This window comes from Onychostruthus taczanowskii, unplaced genomic scaffold (assembly GCF_017590055.1).
Source record: "Onychostruthus taczanowskii isolate IOZ18803 unplaced genomic scaffold, ASM1759005v1 scaffold29, whole genome shotgun sequence".
Lineage (NCBI taxonomy): Eukaryota > Metazoa > Chordata > Aves > Passeriformes > Passeridae > Onychostruthus > Onychostruthus taczanowskii.
Window position 1 is genome coordinate 9,019,080 of NW_024500239.1, and position 27,755 is coordinate 9,046,834.

At 39.1% G+C, this 27,755-nt stretch overlaps 1 protein-coding gene across 1 annotated transcript; it reads right to left on the bottom strand.

Moving 5' to 3' along the window:
- Positions 1-7,170: 7,170 nt before the first annotated feature.
- Positions 7,171-26,652, bottom strand: CNDP1 (carnosine dipeptidase 1). The gene is made up of 14 exons (XM_041408108.1): positions 26,532-26,652; positions 23,347-23,499; positions 22,010-22,110; positions 18,327-18,444; positions 17,375-17,518; positions 15,920-16,082; positions 14,893-14,981; positions 12,755-12,955; positions 11,248-11,332; positions 10,540-10,700; positions 9,017-9,181; positions 8,692-8,833; positions 8,139-8,286; positions 7,171-7,304 (listed from the first exon to the last, which is right to left on the bottom strand). Exons 4-14 carry the CDS (start codon positions 18,402-18,404, stop codon positions 7,199-7,201), a joined length of 1,482 nt encoding a protein of 493 aa, XP_041264042.1. The 5' UTR covers positions 18,405-18,444; positions 22,010-22,110; positions 23,347-23,499; positions 26,532-26,652; the 3' UTR covers positions 7,171-7,198.
- Between the last annotated feature and the right edge of the window lie 1,103 nt (positions 26,653-27,755).

Consider the following 27,755-nt stretch of genomic DNA (forward strand, 5'->3'; position numbering starts at 1 on the left):
CAAGGAACTTGTTTGAAGTAGTTAACCATTTTTACATAAACAAAATGCTCACCCACTGCTAGGTACTTTTTTTAAAATTTTTTTGTTGTGATATAAAGAACATTATGCAGGCAGGTAAAAATGTAGTAAAAATTCTGTGGTTTCCCGACTTTTCCTGCTACTGTGAGTGCACTATAAATGTTTGAGAAAAATAAGAAGGAAAGCACCCGAGCTTTAATGGAACACTTACAAAGGATTTGTTTGAATTTCTTATGCTTACGAAAAATCGGGGGGGGGGGGGGGGGGGGGAAGGGAATATATTTTTGAGCCACTTGAAGTGATTGAAAGGGGTTTTTACAATTAAAATACTTTTACAGGAGTTTAAGTTTACAGATAGATGTTGTGAAAAATTGAAGAAAAACGAGATAGTGCTTGACGTTCCTCCACTTAACAAAAGAAAGTAAGAGTGACTGCAAATCCTTTCATTTGGCCCGCAAATGATGCATCATCCAGGCCGTCTTGCCAGTAGTATTAAAGGCTTTCTATTCAGCCTGCAGCATGGAAGAATGGGGGCCATGGGTGGCCATCTGCATGTGCACAGAGAGGTATCTTCACAGAGGCACTTGAAGAGTCACATCTTTCATCAGATCCTGAATAATATGAGTTATGTTTCTCTAAAGTCAGCTTACAGTCCAGCTGAGGAGTGGCAAGAGAACTGTGTAACGTCTATGAGATGTAAAAGTCTAGAACCGTAGTCATATAGCTGTCTGCTCAGTTTCACAGTAGCCAGCATTTCACAAATAGATAGTAATAAATGATCATAGGAAACAATTGTATTGTAAGTACCAACTGCAAGCAATTGTAACCCCCAACAACTAAACTGTTTTGCATATACAATACAAATAATGCAGACAGGAGACCTCACTTATGTCTCTGTGCATGCAGCTTTCTAGATACAAACATCAATATCAATATACCAATAAATCAGATGCGGGGTATTTTTCCACCCTGATTAATAACTGACGTTACTTGAAGAACACAGGCAGAAATTTTATGCACGGACATTATCTTTAAGTCTTCAGGCTGTTCCATCCAGAAAATCGTGTGTTGAGGTACATCAGCACCTATAGAGCACTGCAGATGAATAGTTTTCCCTGGGCCCATACACTTTGGTGTGCCCTTCATAAGGGTGACTTAGCAAAGGCACCACTGACTGCCACTGCTAGCTTGCTGACCAGGAGTGAAGCTAGCACAGCATCTGTCATGGTTTTGTTTGTTTCCTTGTTAGTTTGTTTCAAATGGACTTTTCATTCCACTGTTTTTCAATAAAAAGTGGACTATATAAATTTTGGTGTCCAGAAGCTCCCAAAAAGGCAGCTTTAGAAAGGATGTACTTCCAGGATCTTACTGGTCCTTCCACTGTGATGGAATGAAACTTTGTCTTTCAAAGTTGTCACTGGAATGTTAGGGTTGCTGCCAAATTGAGGATGTTAACTCTGCCTATGGAATTTGATGCCTTGTCAGGAAGGCAACAATGCACAGGAGACAAGTAAAGCAGTGCTCACTCTTGAATTTCTAATTGTAAAAAAAAGAGTGATGCAAATCTACCTGAAATTCATATGAGGGCTCTGCCATTGCTTGTTTCTTCACACCAGAGAAGTATATGTCAGGAGTGTGTCATGTTGAATATTTTCAGTTTTCTATTACAGAGATTTTACAGTTTCAATCTAAGCTCCCCTTCAGTTCCACAAATAAAAAGACTAGCATGATATTTGAATTATTCTTAGAGATATAAAAAAAAGAAAAAAAAATTGTAATTGCATTGGAAGGATGGGGAACATGCAATTGGCCAACACGTCATGTTATTTCACAATGAGAGATCATCAAAATTATTTTGAGACAGGTAGCAAAATCAGCATTATGCACACATACATCCACAATATCTGGTTTCATTTAACTACATATATGTTTAAGTCTGTCTGGGGGCCAACTCTGCCAAACCTCCAAGGATTTAGTTTTCTTGTACTGTGGGTTTTTAATAAAAATTCATCTAATTTTAATAATAATTTATAGCAGTGAGATGAGAGTCATTTATTACCCTGTATTGTCTCTTATGTGTGAAGATGTCCAGCTTGCCAGAATTTACAGCTCTGGGACTGTATAATTAATCTCTTGCAAACTCACAAAGCAAGTTTCTCAAATAGACATATATCTCAAATACAAACATCAAGTACATTATGCATCAATACATTAAAATTTAATGTGGTAGCAGATCAGAAAATAATATGCAAAAAAAGTTTGCTATCTGAAATAGAGATTTAATCCTTATTTTTCATCTCCACTAAGTCAACATATCATCCACCTGGCACATGCATCCTAGTCCTGTTAGAACTACATCCACTGAAACAATAATGTGTTTATACTGTTAGTTCTAAAGGAAGAATTTTCTGATTATATACTGAAATTCTCAAATACTCATCAAGTAAGGAATGTGACCATTTTTCTTTGCTGTTGGGGTGCACCTTATGCAGAGTGGACTTTGAAGATTAAGCAAGGTTTTGTTGGGCTTTTTTCCCTCCAAATAGTAGAGTTTCTTAGCAAAAATAATCCAGATTTCACACTGTGGAAGTGTGTTTGCACTTTCACTTATCTCTTTTACAAATACACAGCTGTTGCTTCTGCCTTGAGGAGTGAATGTGGCATGTTTCACTCAAAGAGTGAGATTGCGTGACAAAATACAAGCACATTTTCAGACAGTATTTACAGACAGTATTTCAGACAGTATTTTTAAAACTCTGTGAGAGCTGATAAAGTAACTAGGAACTGTCTCAATTGTCCTCCATCCAAGCAACTCATTCCATGTGACAGCCAGCTGAAAACTGGGGGCTGCTGATCCTCCCATTACAACAGACTTACCTCCTTAGAAAGCAGTGGAAATGTCAAAATGACTTCTAAGTGACTTCAGGAAGAAGACTCACACTAGTTCAAGTTCATAGCTGAAAAAAAATATGAAAAGAGATTTCAAGATTGCATACCACTGTGCTTATGTTGTTAGCAGATAATTTTGAATTTCCTGGTCTACTTTTATGTAATCTAATGTAGCAGCACTGCAGAAAAGCTTTTTGCTACGTATTTGTCGAAATTTTCTGCAATGTGGAGGTGTTCTTCATACACTGTTCTGAAGAATGCAAGTGAGAAGATCACTGAAATATTTGGCAGTAGAGCAAACCAGACAAATATGCACTCTGTTAACAAGGAACTGTTCATATTTTTCTATTCATACATTTTTTTTTTTTAATGTTTAATAACACATTTCCTAAAGGGCACGATGTGTCTCCAGCTCCAAATACAGATATATGTGGAGTTGGACTCAGTGATCCTTATGGGCACCTTCCAATTCTAGATATTCTATGATACAAGGTAAAAGCTTGAAAATCAGTTAAGCTTCACCTTGGAGCAATAAGTATTTAACTTTACATGTTACTTGCAGCTGGAATGTCCCAGCAGAAACAAGGGAACTCATGGGTGTCTTTGGCACCAGCCACTGTGGCATGGGCCTCTGTGTCACAGGTAAAGGCACAGTTGCACAATCTTCCCTGTCCAAACATGGACTATGAACATCCTTAACTAGCAAGGCATTTTAGAACATTTTGTGAAACAAGCCAAATGCTGTATTCTGAAAGGAATAACTAGCAGGAGTCAAAGTTAAACTTCTTGGGAGTAGTGTTACTGAAAAGGAAAACCATAACTACGTGAGTAAGCCTAATTTCCACTTTCACAGGCTAAGCAGACAATGACCTGATTAGTTCTGAGTCTCCTGAGGCTGCTCATCTCTCTATGCCTTCAGCTCCTATTGTCAGCATCTAATTCTCCATGATTTTAGCTGACACAATTTTATGTCTTCTCTTTTGAAACATTACTTAAGGATTAAAAACTATGTTTATCTAATATAAAAAAGTGACTTTCACATTTAAACCCACTGATTTTAAATGGAAATTAAAATGCTCTAATGTATTCTTTCAAATTAATAATCAGTAGAAAAATATGATCCCATTCTTGAGTGTTCATTTCCCAACAACACGGATGTACAGCCTATAAGAAAAAGAAAAACTTGTGACAAGTCTTCCTCTACCAGGGAAATGGCAGAACTTGACCAGCTATGTATAGGCACCTAGTACTGTTAGGTGTGCTCTGGGGTCTGTGAAACACTGCCACAGGTTGCCCACAGAGGTGGTTGGATCCGCCATCCCGTGACACATTCAAGGTCAGCTTGGATGGTGCTCTGAGCAGCCTGATATGCTTGATCCTGCTCATTGCAGTGGGCTTGGACTAGATGGTTTCCAAAGGTCTTTTCCAGCCCAAACAATTCTATGATTCTGTGATCCTCAAGGTCCCTTCCCACCAAAATCATTTTATTATCCTATGATCCAGGTCTTGATATCTATCAAGCTTTCAGAGATACAGATGCTGCTTTTGGACATCCCCACAATGTTGTTTTCCCAGTCATTAGTAAGAAAAAACCTGAATCAGAATGGACAAGATTTTTTCTTTTCTAAATCAGTGACTAGAGTAGATCGTGCAAGTGTACATACATATACAGCTACATACATGCATATGTAGACACACAAATTTTACATATGATTTCTGTAGTTAGTTGTTCATAATTTGAGAATATCTAATAGGCTCTGACATGGGATATGGCACACCTAGAATAAGGCTAACAAATAGAAGCAAGCTTTAATCCTATTTCTAACACTAGTATTGTAGAGTTGTCTTTAATTTACTGTGGCAGCAAATACCTGTTAGTGCAACCAAGAAGAAACATTTCTAGAAATGTTGTAAAACACTACAGACCTCAGAAAAATGCATACTATTTCTTTTTTTTTTTTCCACAAGGTTGATAAGATGTTACCCAATATTTAAAAAAAAAAAAAAAAAAAAAAAGAAAGAAAGGGTGGATACTCATTTATTATCTAAGAAGGAAAGAGCAGTTCTCAATACCCCTGTGGGCAGTAGTTGCTTTCCCAATGCTTGCTTTCTTTTATGGACAGGAGAATCTGAAATTGAAGTTTTATGCTCTTTCTCTCCTCTGGGACTGAAGGAGGCATGGAGATGGTCTGCATAATTCAGTGGCACAACTGTTTCACTCACATAGTTTTGACTTGATGGTAAGTGGCTATTGCAGAGCAGAACCTTATTTCAGTGCACTGCTCTGAGAGTATCTGTGCTTATAAAATGATGCTCTTTTTTGGCTCTATTTTATTTGTCATTCCGAAGAGCAATGGTAAAAAATAAATAAGCCCATCTTCCATTCCAATTTCATAATCTTGTAGAACACATAGACAGCATATATTATAGCGGCATTTTAGAGCAGTCATATTCCTAAAACACAGTCTCCATCCCTCTTTCGTGAAGAAATCTGCCACCTCCATCTCACCAACTTTTCAATTCTTCTGCCAAAAGGGTCATATTTATGTGCAGAGATTTCTTTCCCTTATGGTTTAAGCTAATTTGGGGATGATTCTGTACAGGACAAAACTTTGTCTTAATGATCCTTGTGGATCTATTCTAACTTGGCACATTCTGTGAGTATGTGTGATTCTGTAACTTGTAAAATCACTGCAAGCCCAGAGATTGCAATGTTTTACGTCAATTATATGTCTTGAAATATTTCAGCAAAATTCCCTCATGTACCTCTATGGTGTGATAGCTTTTAAGCGTGGACCAATCTTCCCTGAGTCCTGTGCAGAAACTGGAGTACTCACCCCTGCAACATCCATTACTATGCTGGTTCCTAAATGCTTTCAACAGGTGAAGGGAGCTGAGAGCCACAGAGAATTATTCTGCAAGTTAATGACACTCAAACCAGAGTCTTCTGGTCTTGGAGGCTTTTGGTCCTTGTCCTGGAGTACACTGCAGTGCTGCAGTCAGCAGTGCCAAGTAAGCACTGAGCACACAAGGGGAAAAGGAGTCTTCCTTTTCCCCTTGAACACCGTCAGCAGCCAGAGCCAGAGTCCTTACTCAGCTCTTGCAGTTGAACAGTGTCAGAGTCTCAGGCAGGACTGAGAATGGGTGTTTATTGAAAACGTATGAGTATTCCCTTCTATAGTCTCTACATTCACGTCTTTGTTCTTGCAGATTTTTGCAGGGAGGTAACAGGAGAAAAAGGAAGGATCCCAAGTACTATATGTAATTTACTTAATGTAACTTTTTTTAAACAGTAGGCATAACACTACTGGTTCCATTGGTTTGGTTGGTTATGTGTGAATTATGTTAGAGTACAAATCACATTTTAAGGTTTAAAAAAACCTCGATTTGAATTATAAGCTTTGTGCTGGATGTTTTGCCTAAAAAGCAAACAGAGCTCTCAACTAATTTATTTTTATTTCAAAAGATATCATTTGCTTTTGACTTAATTATTTATGGAAACTGATGCTTTAAAAGTTGCTAATTGGGTGGAAAAACACCGTTCCGATGACAGACTTTGGCCAAAACAGATGTTGACAAAAAATTCTTTCTGTTGTATGGAAAGAAAGTCACATAGAGAAAACATTAAGTGATTCTTAAAACTGCTCACAGCACAGTAAGAGGTGATTTAGATGAGAGGGAAGACAAAATCCAAACTGGGAAATGTTTATTTATCGTTGTAGTTTTACTTACTTCAGTGATTATATCCATAAATAGATAATAATAGGCAAATCTTCACCTCAAACTCAACCAGAACATTTCATTGCACTTCCTATTTTAAACCTTCAGTGAAGGACAAGGAAAAAGATTAACTTGATAGTAGATCTTTCTTCAAAGAATTATGTAAGTATGATTTTGTATATAGTTAGGAGGAAACTACAGTGTTTATTGCTCATATTCAGAAACTGAAATGGGAGCTAGGCAGCATGAAGAGTGATACTACAAAACAGAAATAAAGTCATTTTGATTAAATGGATGTACAAATTCCCTTTATCTTGAAGTTTAAAACTAAAATGTAACATGTTGCATTCAGCAAGAATGAATTATCCCTAACCCTATTTTACAGCATTAGGGATAAGATCACTTGATGGACCATATAACAAATGCATGCCATTTAGTAGTATGCCAGGAAATAGCACAGCATTTCTAATTTTTCCCCACCAATTCACAGCCACTGAATATGTGACTTATATGTTTTATTTAAGATAGAAAATTTAAGAAAGCGCTTTGCTGATTTTCTTGATATGGTCTGTCAGTTGATAGCCTCTGTGGGGGAAGTTTCATGTAAGTTCCGATGTAGCTTTGATATCTCCAGGAAAAAAGCTGCAAACAATTTGGTTCCTTCAATATAGTTCTGTCTGTGAAGAAGGAAAGAGACACGATGAACTCTTGTCAGACTGTCCTGCTCTTAAAATTAGGAACCTATTCCAGTGAAGTTTTATGAGTCTTCAGAGGAATTTGCAATATTGGTACCCCCTGGATACCCAGTGCACAGAAGTGCTGGACATCCTTCAATTTGGTACTCCTCTGTATTTACTTCAGAAAACTTTTTCCAGGTTTACATACCCAAATTGGTGTTACCTGTAGCCAGCAGCGTTGAGACTTTAATGAGGGGAGACAAAAAGTCATTTGAGAATTATTATAGGATTCTCCTCTTTCCAGAGTTCAGCATGAGTTGACTCAGCCTGCACAAGTGTTCAGGCAACACACTGAATAGTGGCTTACCATGGTGCCTCCAAAAATAAACACTAGTGACAAGTTTAAGCTATTTTTTGTATAATTATGCAAGTCTTGGTCCCTGGACTATAAATAAACTGTTATAGCTGTTTATACTGAAAACCACTAAAATCCTCTCTTAACCGTAAGTATCTTTGACTGGGGCACTTCAAAACAGATGCTGTGATGGAAAAGTGCCCATTCACACCATCATCTTTCAGATCAGAGGCTAATGTCATCACTAGAGAAATGAAAATTGCCAATGCAATGAATTTAAAGACTGAGTAGACACCCAGTGAAAAGTGTATAGTGGTATGTGTTAGATTGGGAATTTTGCTTGCTTGCTTAGCACAGGAGCTAGCTGGGCTGCCCAGTGCACAGCAGAGCTTCCCATCTGGGCGTGCTCATTCATGGACACCAAGGGACTTCAGTCCTCCCCACATCTCTAATAGCAGAAGCAGACAAATGAAAGAAACCTGCTTATTTTCTCATTCTGGGAATGCTCCCCATCGTCGGCCCCTCCAATCGGAAGCATCATCACACTTTTCTGTGTTACAGTCTGAAACATTCTGGCAACAGGAATTGTTGAGCCATCACGGATGAAATCTGGATCATCTCCAAAAACTGAAATATATTGGAAAAATGAATTAATAAACTGGTGTAATCCAGGTGCTTTTTTCTGCTATCATAGATTTAAGCAAAGAGCTGATACTAAGAGCTTCTGAGTAGAAATGTGTTTGAGTGTGTAGCCAATTGATTTTATAAATCAGCTCTGCTCTTTAAACCTCTGGTTTCTTATCAATACAAAAATAAATAAATGAGGCCTTTTGGCTACTTCTATAAAACATATCAAAATTTAGCAAGGTGTGGAAGATGCTGAGTAGTTGTTCTGTCAAAGTCATTGAGATTTGTAAGGGTAAGAGGCTGCAGCACTGAATTGGGCAATCTTATTTGCCCTATTGTTGAGCACAATGCCCCTGCACACTTATAGACACACTAAGAGCTGGGGGGGAAAAAAAAGGAACACACCTGTTTTTATTGCCTTTCTTGCTGCTTTATAGAGTAGATCATTAACATCAGCAAGCCAGGGTTTTGCACCCAAAGGCATGGACACTTTCAGTTTGTTTGGACTGTTCCTCTTGGAAAAGACATTCTCCAAATGTTCCACCACCTGTAGGGAAAATACTTTTCAAAAAAGGTCTCATCTTGCAACTCAAACTTATACCCACATTCCTCCTTCTCTTGGAAAGAAATAAGTGCTAAAAACATTCAGTTTACTACAAGTTTAGATTTGTGAGATGCTAAGAGAGACTAGATCACACAGTAACGGCCAAAGAAAAGACTTGTCTCTTACCTGTGTTTTCACAACTGAAAGGTCCATGTGGGGGACCTGACGGATTGAGAATTTGCCAATTACTTTTGCTGGAATGACTGTTTTAATGCCTGGTTCATGGAAAGCTCCTTCAATCCCATGAATAGAGAGAGAGGGGTAACGCCACAGGTGTAGAAGTATTTCTTCCTTTAAAAAAAAAATTCAAAATATAAGGGATTGATATAAACAAGCCACAATTTATATAGAAAAAAGCTTTTTGCATCCTCAAACTTGTATTTGGAGACCTCTGTATTTTAAAGATATTTGATTTTTTATTTAAACCCATGCATGTGTATTTTCATCTTTAAAAAATACTACTACTTTCAGTCATATAATGATTTGGAAGGTAACATTTTTTCATGAAAAATAAGAAAAATAGAGCATTGTTTTAAAAATCTTCTAAGTAAATTTTTCTAGTGCAAAGTAGTATCAGAACAACTTCTGATCTCACTGCCTGTTTATCCCAGAACTTATCACTGGAAAAACCATGAAGATCCATCACAGATGATACCAGTGACGAAATTCTACTAATGAACACTAAAAAGCACAATAGGAAAGATTATAATTTTTAGTAACTAAGTTTTCCTGGAGAAGATGCAGAGGGAAAACAAAATATTATGATTATTATTCTAAGGAAAATAGGAGAAATGTATAAATTATAAACTGGTCTTCATGCAGAACCTCAGGGTGCTGCTGCTTTCCTTCAGTTTTGTGAGACTAGACCTTAATCTACACATAAAATCAACATCAATTCATCCTCCTGCACGTAAAGCATTGAAACTCAGATAGAGGATTTATATTATACTTGTGTATTACTGATTCTTACAGTCTAGCTTTAGGTAATTTGAAAGCTTTTTCCTGGAAATAAAAGCACCCATGTTAGCAGAACCTACACCACAATAATTATGTTAGCGATAAAAAAATTAATCAACTCCTTTCTCCTGGCTGCCATTCTTGTGCAGAGAAATCTTTCCAAGGCAGCCCTTACCTGCTGGTTTTTTATTTGGGATATAATTTTTAATTGCTGGTAAGGAGAAGCTTGTAGCTTTGGATGCTTTTTATGGCGGGCTTGGCAGACATCAAAATCTGTATTAAATAAAAAACACCCGAAACATATCTGCCTAAGGCTGCCTCCCATGTTTTCAGAGCTGAATACAACTTCTTTCCTACTAAGTAAACTAAATGTAGGCATTTTAATGCATGTTTTATTTGGCTGATTAGGCTTAGGGGGAGAGAAGGGTTAGGCGAGGAAGGGAGACTTACACTGTTAGTTTTGCATCATTACTTTTAATTGATTATTCATATTTCAGATCACTTTCCCCAGATGCAGTGCCTTACATTTTCAGCAGACTGATTTTATTTATCTGTTACTTCTCAGTGCTCCTTTATTTTATTTTGAGCTTGCCATTGACTGAAAATATCTTTCAGTTTGGCTTTATACATAAATGCTACAAATAGGTGATTTAAATTCTTTCTGCTGAATATTCATACAGATTTTGTGTTACCTTGGTGCCATAGAGGAATTTTTTCACACCACAGTTATTTCTGTGTTCCTCTATATCAAATTCAATCGATTCATATAACTTCCTTTCCTCCTCTGTCAGGGCAGCAACACTGTCGTAGATTCCAGGGATCTGAATACGACCTGTGGAATCCACAAGGCTGTCTACAGAATAAGATACAGATATCAGTACAAGGGGAGCCTCTGTTTCTTCCCCTTGGCAATCATAACACCTTCTCCCTTCTACCTCTTTACCAAATTAGTAAGCCCAACAACTGTTTGCATCTGTCAAGTTGCTTCACCAAACTTGATATATTTGCATATTTATTAAGAAAACCATTGAGCTGCTGTTTGTGTGTAATGTGTGATGTGTCAGCCCAGCTTCTAACATGAAAACATCATCCTACTGGGATACAAAGCAGCATTAAAAAGTCAGGTTTTGCTATGTGTGGATGTATTAAAGTTGCCTGTAATCCTTAAATGTTCTTAATTGATGTGTGACTGACATCAGCTTAACATGTCTCAAGTCCTGGCCTTACTGGGGACATTCCCTTCCTCAGCTGCCGCCACCATAGCTGTGTTGAGGTTTGGAAATCTGGGGATCTTGCTTCAATGAGACTTGCCTTACAACAGTTAAACGTGGCCCTGACCTTCCTCAGGCTGGCCATGGGCAGCTCTCCCCAGCTGCTCCTGCAGTGACGTGTGTTCTTACCCAGCAGCGCTATCAGGTCCAGCAGCGGCTCGTGAATGATGCCCCCAAAAGTTCCAGAGTGAAGGTCCTTGCTGCCACATTCAACCTGCACCAAAACCGCTGGTTACTTGGAAACACTCACTACCTTACTCTTCTGTGAGTGTTTGTTTTCCACACTGACTGGTGGTTCCAGTTTTTTTTGAACATGATCACAAATGAACAGTAATATTTTTTTTTCTAATTGTTAAATAGAAAACATCATGTCAGGTGCAATCTGGTTTGGCAGAGAAGCTGGAGCTCTGTTGTCAACCACCATGAGCGAGAAATTCAGCTGTGTGTAGCACTCACACATTTGAGAGCAAGGGTCCTCCTCCACTCCCTCTTTTGCTTCAGTAAGATTAAAGACATCATACATTAAACATTTGCATATTATTACTGTTTCTGACATTGGAGAATAAATTCTTCAAGATGTCTATCCTTTTTATTTAATGCAAAATCTTCTTTAAAAAAGGGAAAAAATAATCTTGTTTGATATTAAGGATATATGTCCAATCTTAATTCAAGATTGCAACAAATAAAAATTTATAGGTCTCTTGAATAACAAGTCATTAGAATAGAAGCATTTGAGTTATTAAATGGGCTCTTTTTCCAGACACATTTTCATACTTGAGTTTATCATAAAACATTTTCCTGCAAAGGACTTGTTTATTCTTCTCAAAACCTCATTACAGCTAACTGTCTACTAGCAGGGAGAGATCATTTTTGATGTTTTAATGGTATCATTTTTCTTAACCAAGACTGAGAAAAATTGAATCAAGGCTGCCAATGCTCTTTCAGTTAAAAAAAAAAAAAAAAAAACTCATTCTTTTTCAGACATAAAGGTTAATGCAGATTTTTCTTTAGTTTTCAAGTTCTTTAATCTTCTCTCTGAATTCCTTTTATGCTTCATCAGGAAGCATTTCCAGATGAGAAATTTCTGCTCTTTATTTCACAGTAGCTCGCACTGCTGCTAAATATAGCTACAGTGTTGGCTACAGTGAACTTTTATCTACTCCTGCCAGTGTTTACAAAAATTTTGTGTGGCTTTTAAACCCAGAGACCCAACCACACCGAGTCCCTTTAGTCTTGATTCATTATACTGAGCAGTATCTGCTGCAAAACGGCAGAGCAGCAGGAATGATGGTTTTGGAGAGAGTTGGAGAGGGAGGTGTAGGGGTGGTGTCCTAGAGTTGCTGTGCAGAGGGGAGGATGAAAAGAGACTGGCAGAGTGGCAGGAGAGTAATGGGATAGGAAAGGGATCAAAGGAAGAAATGATTGAAGAGAAGTTAATGGAAGTAAATAAGGGTAACGGGACTGAAATGAGGAGGGTGAGGAGGGAAATCAGTAGAAGCCGAAAGGGATGCAGAAGAAAGCTCTGTACTTGTAAATATTAAGTTTTCCTTCAGTCTTTCTCTGCATGCAGATGTAAGTACAGCTCCATCATCGCTGTCTTTCAGAGGCTCAGCTAGAATGAACTTGTGTCCTTTACCTCCACAAAGAAGCAGGCATTTCCCCGACTCCCGTAGGTAAGGGCAGGCTTCTTGTTGCTGAGCCACAGGTTGTCTGAAATTACAATATAATCAACATCAGAGAAGAAGCTCTGGGTTTCTTCCTCAAGTAGCTTCTCTAGCCCCAAGGATCCTGCTTCTTCCATGCCTTCAATTACAAACTTGAAGTTCACTGGCATAGCCTGCATAAAAATCAGAAAAGTCTGGGTAAGAAACAAGCATTTTAATTTTTTTTTAAAAAAGCTTTGAAATTAGGAGCAGACTGGTTTGCTATACAAATTGTGTTAGGATAAGAAAGATGTTGGATGAGTAGTAGGATATATAGCTTGCTACGTTAGAAAAGCCAGTGACAGACACATATAGGTTCCCAGAAAAATTTGTTCTTTTCCTCATGTTTTTATTACTATTCATTTTTAAAGGACAATAAGCAATGCCTTTTTTTCTTCTTTGCATTTTCAGGAAACTTGCTGGAATGATTCATTAAACAGGCTTTCTGTCAGTGCTATTCCATATTCTAATTGCTTTGGAAATTATAACTGTCTGATAGCAATTGCATTTTCACAGAAAATTTCCTGTCTCTTACATTTCCACTGTTACTGCCCGTGTGGGAGCCACTAGCTGTGGTTTTCCCAGTGTTGTCTATCACCAGACTTGCATGATGATAAAAACATTGTCAGTGCCTCTACTATAATTGTCTTTTTAACACTCATAAATTTGCAAGACTGCTGGTTGATAACGATGCATTTCCAAGAGTAATTAGGAGAACTTTTATTACAGAATAGTGGGAGTTGAAAATGCTGACACATCCCATAGGGGACATAAATTTTAACTTAGTTTCCTGTTGCAATTCATTTTCTCATTAGGGGTTTTAAGATGTTTTCGCCTTTGATTCGCTGCTTAGATTAAAGGCAAGAACGAATATGTAAAATTAAATGAACTCGTGTCATGGATGGGTTCACTGATGGATCATCAGCTGGCCACAGAAATTTTAGAAACAAACTGTTAATGAATATTGTTTGATGGTCTGTGCTGTTTTCTAGAGAAATGCTTCAAATGACGCAAATGCCTTTTTGCTTGTTTGTTAAAATGTCAAGATCGCTATTAGTGATTTGAAAAAACTAGAAAGATGTAAAACCCATAACCATATCCACTTACAACAGCTACTCTTTAGGTGTGTTTTCTAGGGTTTGAAACTAAATTCAGTACTGTAGATGCAAGAAAAACATTTTTCAGAGGTTGTGAGGGGACTTTAAAAAAAAAACAAACCAAAAACAAGACTTAATGCTCAGTTTGTGCCATAATGTCATACAAGAGACAGAAAACTGCTTCTCATCACTAACAGAATATGTCATTCAAATTCAGCTTAAAGGATGATAGTTAACTTAGTTACAAGTCTAAAATATATTTTTGGTTTACCTTGGGGCTAAGACTACTCTAAAACTATTAAATTATTTGAAGACTACTATGTTGGTCATTGCAGTAATTTAGGGGCAAATATCTGACCTCAGAAATCTGTTGGAATCTGAGTGATTGTATTTTTATTTGGTGAATGCACCCATTCAAAGTATTTGCTTTGATTAATCTGTTGGAGACATAACAGCCCATTTTGGATGAACATATTTAGATGCTTATTCTCTTCACACATAAATTGAAGGTATCTTGTAGGCAAACAAAACCAAAGATCAGCAGAATGTATCAGCAGAGAGGAGTCTTCATAAGCATTCTGTAATGTCTGTTATTTTACCATTTTAAAAGCTCTCAAGAGAACAGAACAATTATCAGAGCTGTGTAATGTATGTAGTACATATTGAATGCTTCCCTGTGGGTTTTCCTCTGCAGGGCAATGGCAGTAAGAGTGCATTTGCATTGCAGACAGACTGTCCAAAACAGAAATGCTCAAAGACAAACTCTTACTGGAATGGGACCAGTGCCCTAAGTGTTGCATCAGAAATAGTTAAAGTTTCAAATTGTATATAGTCTGTTGGGACAGAGAGGTATCATCTTACTCAGGAATGTAAATACATCCCTCCAGAGATATAATAAAAAATAGCAAATAATACTAAATAGTAAAAATTAGCAATAATAATAATAAAGAAGAATAAATATGATTGATACCTACTAATTTCAAGGCTCTAAATGTTTCCACTGCATTTATCCAAGCTAGGACTGGTCCCTTATTGTCTGTTGCTCCACGACCATAGAGGTTTCCTTCAAAAGAAAAGAGGAAAGTTTTTAAGCAATCTTTGAATTTTTCCTCATGACTTCAATTTAATTGGCAAATTCCAGTTGCCACAGAAGATTTAGTGATGGAGGGAAGAAGTGTCAAAAGTGTCAGGATTTCACTGACTCATTTTAAATAAAGTGATGAATGTTTGGGTGCTTCCCAATGGACCAGTACTCTTTTTTTCCCCTCTTTCCTTCCTTTTATATGCATAAAGTTGTGGTTTCTGATAAATGCCAATTTTTGAGCTTCACTTTTCTTCTCAAACAGTTGTTTGTTCATACCAGATATGCCTGGAGGGCTTGCACAATATGCAGCTTCTGGACACAGCATTCAGACCAGCTAACAAGCAGCAAAAACCCTACAGATAAATGCCGTGGCTGAAATATGAAGCTACAAGTCAAAGTGTTTAATTTCTTTTTCAACTGCACATCATGTACAGTTATCACTGTACATGAAACTGAAATCTGTGCCTGTCTATAAACTTCTGTAGTGTTCCCCACTGGATATACACTGGACTAAGGCAAAGGAATTATGCCAGTAAGGCTGGTGGGAATTGATCCCAGATAATGAGAAAGGGCAACTCAGTGGTTATAGCCTGGGAATCAGGATTTCTGAGGTCTTACTTAACTGCTGACCCTGTATCCATTATTTTTGTTCCTTCAGTCAGCTAGCTGTGCTGGAAGGATAATTACATTAAGGGGTCCTCTCATTCTTCCACCACAAATGCTAATATTTCCACACCAAATATTAGGCAATCACTGCTGGATCTCCCTAGTCACAGAGCAATCATCAAAGCTGAAAGCTGCTGGACACGCCCCAAAGATTTCCACAGAAATCCTCACGCTTTGGTTAAATATTCAGGAACCCTTCTCCCACACAGAACCTCAGTCATGTATTCCAATAATGATCCAAAGATGCACACCATCAATTTCAGTCAGTGTGTAGGGGTCAGTGTCCCAGCCATCCTCCTTCTTGGCAGGCTGCACATCCACGTGACCATAGAAACATACAGTGGGGTTTTGTGGATCCTTCCCCAGCTCTCCGAGAATCACAGAAGGCAGTGGGAGGACTTGGCCATCAGGCAGCTGTGGAGAAAGAAAAAAGCAACTAAGAAAAAAAAGGCAACTAAGGAAAACCAAACCTTCTAAAACTTACACATGTACAAAAAAATCTGGAATTCTCAGTATTGAAAATACTTCTACACTCAATTGACTTTGATTTTATTAGGTGCACAAATCTGACTGAATCCAGTTCTAACCTATTCAGAGAAAGTAAGATCTTTCTGCTCAACTGTTTGTTTATTTCCTGCTGGACTTTGTCTAAGTCTTCTAACATTTTATGGTCATAAATGCCCTTCTCACTGAGCTCTCACTTCCCAGCACTGGAGGAGACAGAGGTAACCTAGTGCTATGGAGTCTGTTGTGACACAAATAGTCAAAACCCACACAAATTAATTTGGGGTTTGATTTCACCACAGACAGAGGGCAGGAGGCCTGTAAGTTCAAACATAGAATCTGAAAAAAGTGTTGCTGGCAGGAGGCAGCAGCTATGTCAGATTGTCTTAAAAACAGGTTAAGGCTAAACCTCTAACGTGGTTCTGTGCAGAACAGAGCTCCACATGGCCCAACTGCCTTCTCTGCAGCCATCAAATGACACAAACTGAAATAGTAAAGTTTTGCTGTACTTCAGGGTCCTTGTGCTAAGAATCAGAATCCTCACAAAAAGCACCAGAGAAAAGAAAAGATAATCACTATTATTGAACTTTTGAATTCCTGTTAAATTAGGAATATAACAGCCCAGGGCAGGAAAAAGCCCATGGCTACAGTAAGGTAAGTTAATTAGAGACTAAGGTTTCTCAGAGATGACTTCTTTCCTATTGCTTTCCAACAATGAAAGAAAATAGTTTGGATCATTTGTCAGAAGCTCTGAAAACCAAAGATGATGCTCTAGGTAGCTAACCCTTAGATGTTCTGTCTGACAACATTTTCCTTGTAAAAGTACCTCCCCCATAAAGTTCAGTGACAAATGATGCATTAGTTCTCATGCTTCATTACAGACAAAAATTTAAAACTAGCCCCAGTAAAAAACCTCAGTCCTTTTACTTTTGCAAACTTCTTCCCTCCAGTTAAAAGCGTCAAACTCCCTCCTATGCACAGAACACCAATTTGCATTTGGATTGCCTGTATGGTTCCCAGGATGCTCTCAGTTCTCAGACATGATTTCAGCAGGTATCATGTAGGTACAGAACTACTGATAAATTTGTATCTAGCTTTCAAAAAATAACACTATGTCATAACATACGTGTACATAGCACTGAATGCAATAGGTAGACCCATGGGTAGATATGATGTTTTAAGTCCAAGAATTTGAGAAGCACCTGATGTGACCCCAAGTTTACTAAATTAACAGTGGCTCCCAGTGTTGCAAGTCTGTCTGCTGCCAATGCCATCATTCGCATTACTTCTTTCCTCAGATGTGGTTGAACAGAATCGCTTTCCACAGCCACCCATTCCTTCAGATCCTGCACAGGAAGAAATGTGCAATTAGGTGATCCAGAATGCTGTTGTCCTTGGCCCTTGTATCAGAAATCCGCACTGGAAGATGATTTCCTTTCTGTATCATCACAGCATTATCATGGATGCTCTAAGGTTTCAGGATAGAGAAGAGTCGCTTAGATGTCTCCACAGGGTTGAGATTCCTGATTTTCTAAACAGGGGGGGTGCTCACACTTAGGCATTCACATTGTCAACCCTGTCAAATCCAGTGGAAGAGGAGGTTGACTAGATGCTGACTAGTTTGCATTATAGAAATTGCATTGTGTACAACTTACCTTGGTGGTTCTCATGAGGATTCAGAAGTGCTCATAGATTGAAAGCATAACTGATACTGACTAGATTAATTATGTTTCTGTCTTTTCCCAGAGGGTTGACAAAAATGAAAACACAAACTAGCACGGGACCAAGACTCCTCTCCTTCTAAAGGGCAAACCTACAAAAATCAGTTCTGAAGCAAAGACAGAGTGAGCATCCAATCTGGCTCGCATGCCCCACGCAGTTGCATTTTGGCTTAGTGGAGCCTCTGTCTGAACACACTCAAAGGATGCCCACAACCACCCCTTTTGTGGAAGTCCATGCAAGTCCCTCCTTCACCCCAGGGGTCCCCAGCTGTCTGCCCTCTTACAGCCTTGCTGTGTGAAGTGTATATTGCACTCCTGATGCCAGACCTGGAACCCTGCTCATTACCCTTGTGACAGGCACTCCTGCTAGAGGAGCCCAGGCCCCTGGGCCACCAGCTCCGTGTTCATTATTTCACTGCAATAGAGCTCCTACCTTGATGAAATCACTTTGATGTGCATCAATGTACTGGAAGATCTCCCTCTCCAACGCTGAAGAGGATGAAGAGGACATTCTGCCTTAGAGAGCAGCACAGGGCTGAAATGGATGCTAGCTGAAAGTTAAGGATAAAATTCAACATTAAACACATCCTGCAATATACATTTCTTTTTAGCACTAGAAAGCAGAGACATTCACAATGTGCTGAACTTATTTAAGTCTCATTTAATCTCCTCAAGCCAGAAGAAAGTATACTCATTTTATCACATAAAAACTTCAATTGATTCATAGTCAAGTTGCTGAAAGAAAAATTGAAAAAAATTACCAAAGAGTGAACATCTTTAGTACTAGCTTTATAAATAACTTAGGGGTAACATTTTCTAAAGAAACATTTGTTGCATCTGTTTTTCAGTACACAAGCATCAAATTGTATATTCTGGGAAGACAACCCTGGGGCAAGACTTGCAGAACACCAACAGCCCAGGGGACTCATCTTTCTTTTTCGTCATTTCCAGAATCATAGAATATCCTGAAATGGAAGGGATTCACTCAGATATTTGAGTCCAGGTCATGGCCCTGCACAGCACAATTCCAAGAATCCCACCATGTGCCTGAGAGCATTGTCCAAACGCTCCTCAAACTCTGTCAGTCTTCATGCTGTGACCATTTCCCTGGGGAGCCTGTTCCAGTGCCCAGCCACCATCTGGGTGAAGAACCTTTTCCTGACATCCTGCCTCAACCTCCCCTGACTCAGCCTCAGGCCATTCCCTTGGGTCCTGTCACTGGTCACCATGGTGAAGGGATCAGTGCCTGCCCTTCCTCTTCCCCTCATGAGGAAGTTGTGACTGCAGTGAGGTCTGTCCTCAGTCTCCTCCAGCTGAAGAGAACAAGTGATCTCCAGTGCTCCTCACACGGCTTCCCCTCAAGGCCCTTCACCATCTTCATAGTCCTCCTTTGGACACTCTCCAGTGGTTGAATATCGCTCTTAAATTGTGACACCCAAAACTGCCCCCAGCTCTCGAGGTGAGGCCACTCCAGTGGAAAACAGAGCAGAACAGTCTCACTTGCCCAGAGGGTGATGCTGCACCCCAGGACATGATTTCCCCCCCAGACTGCCAGAAGAAGGCAGAAAAATTGATTCACTGACACACATTCCATATTTTATGTGAATAAGGGAAAACAAGCCTGACACTGGATAGTATTAGAAAACAAATAGCTTTTGTGGTTGATTAAGAACAGTGACAATACTGAAACAACTTGATAAGTGCAGAGTTCATTTAGTACCTGCAAACCTCTCTGCCATCTTTTTTTTCTTTTGACGAGATAAGGTTTTAAAGTGTGTTTTTCTTATTCCTCCAGTTTTCCTTTCATGTTTGCTTCAAGTTGTTGCTTTAGTGTCTTGAATTGGTATTAGCAGAGTAATCCTTGGATAGCTAAATACTTGGTTGGTCTAAATTCAGAACAGCTGCTGTATCAGGCTGTGATAGGATGGACTCCAAGGTCAAAACCCAATCCTTTTCTGAAGATATTCCATAATTGTAACAAAAGGTATAGTTGCAGATCCATCCATAACTCCTTAACTTTGATGCATTGCTAAGGTGATAAGCTGTGGTAATATTAATAATTTCAATTATGTTTCTCTGACAGGGAAAGAAGATTGAAAACCCAAGCGTGATGAACAAGATGAGGGAAACATTGTTCACTTTGGCTGGAGATCCTAGCTGTGTGAAGGATGGGCCCCATTTTCCAAACTTCCCAAGTAAGGTTACAAGGTTTGCTTCACTTCCTGAAGTGAAGCTTTGAGAAGGCCTCTGACAGCAGATATAGTTCCCAGTCTCCAGTTCCTGACATCTCTTAAGACAGGAAACACTGGTATAGAAACAGACCAAATGCTGATTTTGCAGGAGAGTGAATCTGCAAAGCACTGTTTTGGAGAAGACTTGTTAACCAAGCCAAGAAAATCCAAATTTGGAAGTGGTTTTTAGGATGGAGAGATTAAATTTAGCCATATTATTTAAATATATAAATATTTTTAAAATACTAAACCCAGCCTTAAGTGGTGGTCAAAGTACTATTTTCTTCTCACATTGTTTTCTCCATAAAACAGTAAACCCTACCTCCAAGAGGTGGATCTAATCAACAATCCCCTTCAAATATTTTCATCACCAGTCCCTGCAGCAGCAATTTGTCCTAAAGCAAAAGTGATGATTACAGGAATTTTTGAAGCAAGCATGGAAAAAATCTGGACACTGTAGATGAGACAAAGCAGCTTCTTGGATTTAGCAAAAAAGACATGGTGGAGAATGAGGTTTTGATAATTTAGGTTACAGTTGCCTTTGGATTGAGCTTCTGCAGGTAAGGCTTAAGAACAAGAATTCTGCAACAAGCACCCTAAACTTAAAACCCCCAGTCTGCCTGTTTCTTCCAGTCTTGGACTGTGCAAGTGGCTGCAAATATTTGTCAACCGAAGCCCATTTTCCAGGGGGCAATAGGAAGTCAGAGTGTGGACCACAGGCACGGTCAGGAGGACTTCCCAGGCTGCACAGGGCAGAGGAGAGAAGACCATGAGCCCCAGACTGGGTGGTGCTAACAGGACCCTGGCAAACTGGACCCTGAGTTTCCTGGCACAGACAAGACACTGGCTCTTGCTGAAGTGGTGCCTGGGTAGATACAGGAGGGCATCTGAGCCAAGACATTGCAGGCCATGTTCAAAAGGGGCTCAAGGTCATTGGAGAAATCAGCATTAGGTAAAAGCTGAGCACAGAGGCCATTTATGTTATTTTATTCTCTTTTTGTCACTGTGCACTTTTGGGGGACCACACAATGGCTCTTCCTGTGCCGTGTTGCTCAGTCTCACTTCAGCCAGCAGTGTGTCCCAGGAGAGCAAAGTTTACCTTCAAGCTGGTTCTTTTGACTGATAAAGTGTATTCCACCTGGGAGCTGGGCACCACATGAGCTGAAGAAGAGGATAGGACCATGATGACTGCATATGTGAGGGGCTCTGGAAAAGTGCAAGGCACTGCACCCCCAGAAGAAAGTGATAGAGATAGGAATGGTATAGAGAGAATTAATCTGAAGGTGGGATGAAACCTAGTTTTGCTGGTCAAGAGATCCCAGGATTTCAATCAGCTGTTCATCTAGAGAGACATCAGGGCCATTATCTTCCTTTACCACAAAGCTGGCTGGATGCCTCAGTTTCACATGTATTTCACTCATATTTCTACCTTGTAGAAAAATGATTAAATTAAAAATAATAAAAAAAAAAAAAAAAAAAAAAAAAAAAAAAAAAAAAAAAGTGAAAACCTTGTAGAAAAATTATGAAAAATAGAAATTACCTTGTAATTTCCAAACCTCAGTTTGGAAAACATTTACAACAGAGGCTACTGAATGCACCCTCATTTAACCTTACTGTAGAAAACTAGACAGGCTTCCCAAGTTCGCTTATGTAAAAACAGATCTTTTGGTCATGCCATGCTTGAACAAGGAAGATCATAGAACACGGCTGCTAGAGGCACCAAGCTCATGCAATGGATTTAAATATCAGTGTCTCCATCACATCATGATTTCCCCTCCCTCTAGTCAAATCTCAGATATTGCTGTATTCTATGCACTTTCACTCTAAAAAAATTAATATATTTATATATATGAGTCACCTTATGATCACTTGAATAAATACGTACCTTTTAATGTCAGAAGCACAAAAGGGCTGCTTGCTTTAACAGAGGATGTGTGCTGTGGTGCTGATACCTTTCTCTTTTTGTCTCAGTTACGTGCAAATGACCTGGAAAGAGGCAGACAAGAGACATAGGTCTTTGTCATGTTTCATTAGCATTTAATTGTTTAAGAAAATGAAACAAGGAAGCTAAAATGCTGTGAAGGAAAAAAGCCCCAACCAACCAAACAAAATAACCTAGGGAAATTTGGAATTACTCTGTGATATTTTCAAAACAGACAAAACTTCAAGAAAAGATCATAGAATATCACAAAAATATTCTCATTAAAGTAAGGAACAGTGGCAAAGATTGAGAAATGAATATAAGGAGATACCAAGTAGCAGAGTGCACAAAATATTAATAATTCAAATGAGGAATTAGGTAACAGCTATGTTTTACTGTAGTAGAAGGAGGGAGGGAGGGGAGTAGCTGGTGGAATTTCATGTTAATGTACTAGTAATACACAAAGTGCAGCTCAGGAGCATTTGGATGGCAACTGGAACAGCTCGTGTCAAAAAGAGAGTCAGTTTAATAAAGCTGTAGAAAGGTTTCAGGTAAGGCTGAAATATCTCAGTGCCATGAGGAGGGGAAAATTATTTGAAAGAATTATAAATTCGGGGGGATATCAAACAAAGGCTTCAGTGTTCAATGTCAAGTGTATTTTATTTGATGTCATCTAAAGGAGCAGTTGCTGCTCTATAGAAAAATGTAATATGCCTATTTTTAGAAATAATGCATGGCAGTCAGTTGTGCTCTTTCTCTTCCTTTGTTCCTTAGTAGTAAGAACATTTTTTGTCTTGCTTCCTCCCATGTTGTTAAGCACTGTTAAAAGAAAACTTAGAGTTTTTCTGCAGTGATTTAACAAGAAATCCAAGTTGATTCTTTAACCAGGATGATTCTTTGATGAAATATCAACTAAACTTACAAACATTTGATAATTAGGTCCTGAACATGCTTTGGAGGCCTCCTTGTCTCTCCTGAAGCATGTGCTTCATGCATTTCCCTCCCTGAGGCACAGCGTTCCAGGTGGGTGCAGGGAGGAGGGTGCCAATGAAAACTGAACACTGGGTTGACAACACCACAGAGAAAAACAGTCAGCACTCATCTGGTTTGCAAATAACAAAGTACCTTTGACATGAAAGGAGATAAAGATGTTTATGGCAGTAGGAACTAATTTACCAAATCAATGGTGGACCCCATTGAAAGGAATGTTCCCCCTAAGCAATCACCATCAAGGAAGGTAACTGAGATAATAGGTTTATTTTTTAACTTCCTTTAACAATACTCATTGATAAGTGGCATACCTTTGGCAGAAGCAGGCAATCCAGCCAGTCACCTCTCCAGCTGAGTGAGACTCTTGGAGGAGGAGAAGGAGATGGCAACTCTTCACGTGGCCAGCCCTGAACACATGCAGCCGCCGTTGTCGTGAGGACCAGGAGCTGCAGAGATCCAGACCCCTGCAGGGGAACAAATACCAGCTCACAGTGCCTGACTGCAATTGAAGATTACTAAAGAAGTATCATCCAAATCAATAGACTGTGTAACAGCAATGAAAATATCCGGTGGGAAGAACAGGCGAGGTCTGCACTTGCTGGCAGGTGGCACTGCAATGCCCAGTGCTATTTCCAGTAGTCACCTCTTAAAGTGTTGCAATATTGATTGCCTGAATGGTGTGTTGGAGAACAGCAATGACCACTCTGCCTATGCTCAAGTCAACCCTTTAGTGGAAAAAGTGATACCCTATTTATAATTTCTGTTTTGCTGTAATACAGATGATATTTTAAAAGAATTCCTTATCTCTGGGTGCTCTTTGCAGCTGCCTTTGTGGCTGATGATGGGAGCCTGAAGTGGAAAGGTGTCCTCTTTCACCTCCAGAACAGGGGCATTTTATCTCAAATTTACTGATAAGTTCTGCAGTTAATGAAGAGATAGTTTTATGTTAAAGATTAATTTTGGGTTTAGATGCTCACTTCTGCCACTCTGTCATACAATAATCAAATCAGGATAGCCAAATCAGTAACACATCAAGTCATGTATTCCAAGTGGAATCCCAGTGCCAGAAAGCACTTTAACATTGCTGATAAGTGTTGCTGCTTTACTGTAGTATATTGGAGGACAGAGAAAAGAGATGGATTATGCTTTGTCTTGAAAACTGGAAAAAAAAGGGATACATTTCTGTTAAGGCAAAGCCCTTCTCCCAGGAAGTAGTATTATCCTTTGTGCCCAGTGAGGAGGAGTAATTCACTATTTGCCTAAGAAAATTTTCTGCTGATTGGTTTGCAATCAGACAAACGTGGGTATAAAAATATACTTTCTGGAAATACAGCTCTGCTGACTCTTACTCTTTTCATGGCAGAAAGGTTCATAGGTAAGAACTGTGGGATATGCAGTATTTGTTCTTAGATGTGGATAGCCTCACCACCTTCTCACTGCTACATCTTGCATAGCAGAAGGGAGAACTGCTGAACTTGTAGTAAATTTAAGGTGCCTGTGTCTGCATACAAATTTCTACCCTTAAAGTCCTCTGCCCATTTGAAAGAACCTCTATTGACATGCTCAAATACAGTAAAAAACATAATAAGTAATAAGGGAGGTCCAGGTCCTGTCTCAGAGCCTTTCACTTTTTTAAGTACCTGTTCTTCACTTGATTAATGTGTAAAACCTCATTTGCAAATGAAATGCAAAATTGGGGGGGGGGGGAAATCAATGTTTGTTTTAATTTATTTAAAATAATTCTATTTTTACATGAATCCTGCCTTCATTTATCTTCGCTTTAAGTGTTTCACACTGGAGGTGTTCCTAAATTAGAATAGTACAAGTCAGATTAAAAATAGATCTATTATATCTAGTAGATCCATTTAACTATTTGTCTGTTTATCACATAATACTACTGAGGAACTATACTGCCATGGGAAAAAAAAAAAGCTATTATTACTTTATAGCTTAGTATTTCATTGCTAATTGTCCCTTATTTTTATAACCTATAACTTGTAACAAGGTTTAAGGTCCACAATATAAGAGATTTGTTTTGTTATGGTCCTTATTCCATTTATGGGCTATAATAAACATTGCCAACATTGCTTAGAAGGATTTTTAAATGTAGGCAGGTTTATCTCTTCAATAAAAACACTCTTTGCTGGTAGCTTATTAACTACAAGAAATGAAAGAACCAACTGGAATAGTTTGGTTGAATATCCTCTTTGGGATACAGTAAGTGTTTAAGCAGGAGGAAATAGACTGATAAAAGGAAAATAGGAGCAGAACTAAAACAATAGGCTAAAGGGGGGGGGAAGCATAATTGGCTCTATTCTATTGTTTTTTGAAAATGTAAACAATCTAGGGCAGAGATGGTTCCCTACTTTGTGTTTCCATTACTACCTCAGGGCAAAGTGTAGCACCCTCACTTGGTTACAAAGTGATGGTATATTCATTTCAGCAGAATTATCGTGCTTTAATTGTTGCCTTAATTAAAAGGGTATCTTAAATAATTACAATCCTTAGTTTGAGTGAGCAAATATGTGAGAAATATGCTATTAGGAACAATATTTCATTGACAGAAAAATGATATGATGGTTTTCAATGCTTCCTGTCACTCTATAAGCAGCTATCTTGTCACTCTATCAAGACAGCTATTTTTCATTTCTTGAAAGTGTAGTACAGAACAGCAGGAATGTTATTGTCATGTAATAATCAGTGGTACCTGGTTATTATTGCAGCTTACTGTCATTTCTCAATATACTCCCTTAATATAACTTATCATTGCATCCCAGAAGTATTGGTGTGGAATGGAGAGGCCCTTTCACACAATTCCCATATCTCCCCTCCCTACAGATATTTCTACTTCCCTGTACAGTAGCAGCAGCAAGCCCTTCCACCTCTTGGCTCCTTCCCACTTCACACTGCAGTTAGAAAAGTATTTCCCAGCCACCATCCTTCAGGATAACCACAACTGATGCCAAAACACAAGTTGAGCAACACTGTCCACTGTGAGAGCTTGTCAACAGTGGATTGAGATTGTGCTGATAGAGAGGAAAAGATCCCCTAGACCCTAACTTGGTAGTTGTTGCCTCGATGTCCATAATCACACCTGGGTATGTCAGTGGAAGGAGATTGACTTAGAAAAGGTCCCCTTACCCAGGCAGGAGATGCTTCACAAGGATAGGTGGCTGCAGACTGTCCTCTGTACAGAGCAATGACACCCAGCACCTTCCAGGAGTAGGGCCACAAAGATCTGAGGAACTGTGAGGAGGAAGAGCAATAACACGGAGCCCTCACACCGCCTGGTGGCTCATTCAGCAACCTCTCTGTACCCAGAGCTCCAAGCACTCAGGCTTTAAGTGATAAGAGAAGCAAACAAGTTCTTGTCCAGTGCCAATTACAGTACACTGCTCTGAGTGCTGAGATAGGAGACTGTCCTATTTTCCAAAAGCAACATTGTAAATTCATTTGGCTTAATGATTAATTTAATTTTTTTTCAGATGTTACTCACACTGAAATGATGGCAAGAGGTTATCCCCATCTTGATATCCTTCTGACAGCTTTTCTCAGCCAAATAGCATAGGTGTTCCTTAGGGATAATTAATGTCCTCCTTGCAGGTGAGGCTTTTATCCAGCTGGTAACTCACAGCCATTTCCAAAGAGACACACCAGAGACTGGCTTTTCGGGCTCACAGAATCAAGCTGACACTAACTGTGCATCACTTTGTTTATGGAGCTCTTCCTACTGCCTCCTCCCACCTTTCTGTGAGGTCCAGGAACCGGCAGAGTCAGGGCACAAGTCACTTGAGGTGGTGATGTGCATGGTGTCCTTCAAGGCATATGTCCAGAGCACCACAGAGTTAACTCAGTTTGACAATTCACTGACTTCTGCATCTCAGCTGGGTGTCCCAGGAGCCACAGCCTCCCAAGAAAGGCTTAGGAGTATTTTTCCACTTCAGTCCCCCTGTCATTGAAGTGTATTTGGGAGAAGGCCAAAGCAAGCCAAGGTTCTTCTCTTGACAAACACAAGCTCTTTTAATCTTAAATGAAAAAAAACCCTTAAATATAAGCTTTCTTAAGCTTAAATATCTGAAAAATAAAAGAACCCACTGTTTAAACATATATGCATATATATACACACACTCACAATAATGTTGCCTGTTGCTAACAGATGTTACCATTGCAAAGCTTTTGTGCAGAGCTTTGTCACCTCCTCAAGGAGGAGCGTGAGCTATTTCATAGCACATCTCTTCTGTCACAGTGCCACTGCCTATGACAGGGGTGCAGCACCTTCCTCAGCAGAGGAAATGCCCATTGAACCAGGGCTCTGCACCACTCACACATTGTGAGGGCCCTTTTGTGAAAAATGCAGCAGCACCTCAACAAAAACAGACAGACAATTACAAGACTGGAGCATTTGGTTAGACAACTGGTTCATATCTGGACATCTTAATTAAACACCTGCACCCAGGCACTGAGCCTGCTAGAGATCTGAGGCAGATGCACGACGAGTGGATCAGGATCTTTAATTGAGTTGCTATAAACTTAATTACAACTTCTCTGGAAAGTAGTTCTCTACTCATTCCACTCTTTCTCTACAGACAAGTATTTTTGCTCTTTTGTTACAGTCTTTTCAAGCAGAGAAGTTTGTCATATATTCAAAGGCCTTTCAACAAAACTGTAGCATGTGCTTTGACATGGCTTAAAAGGCAATGATGGCTTTTCATTTTTACTA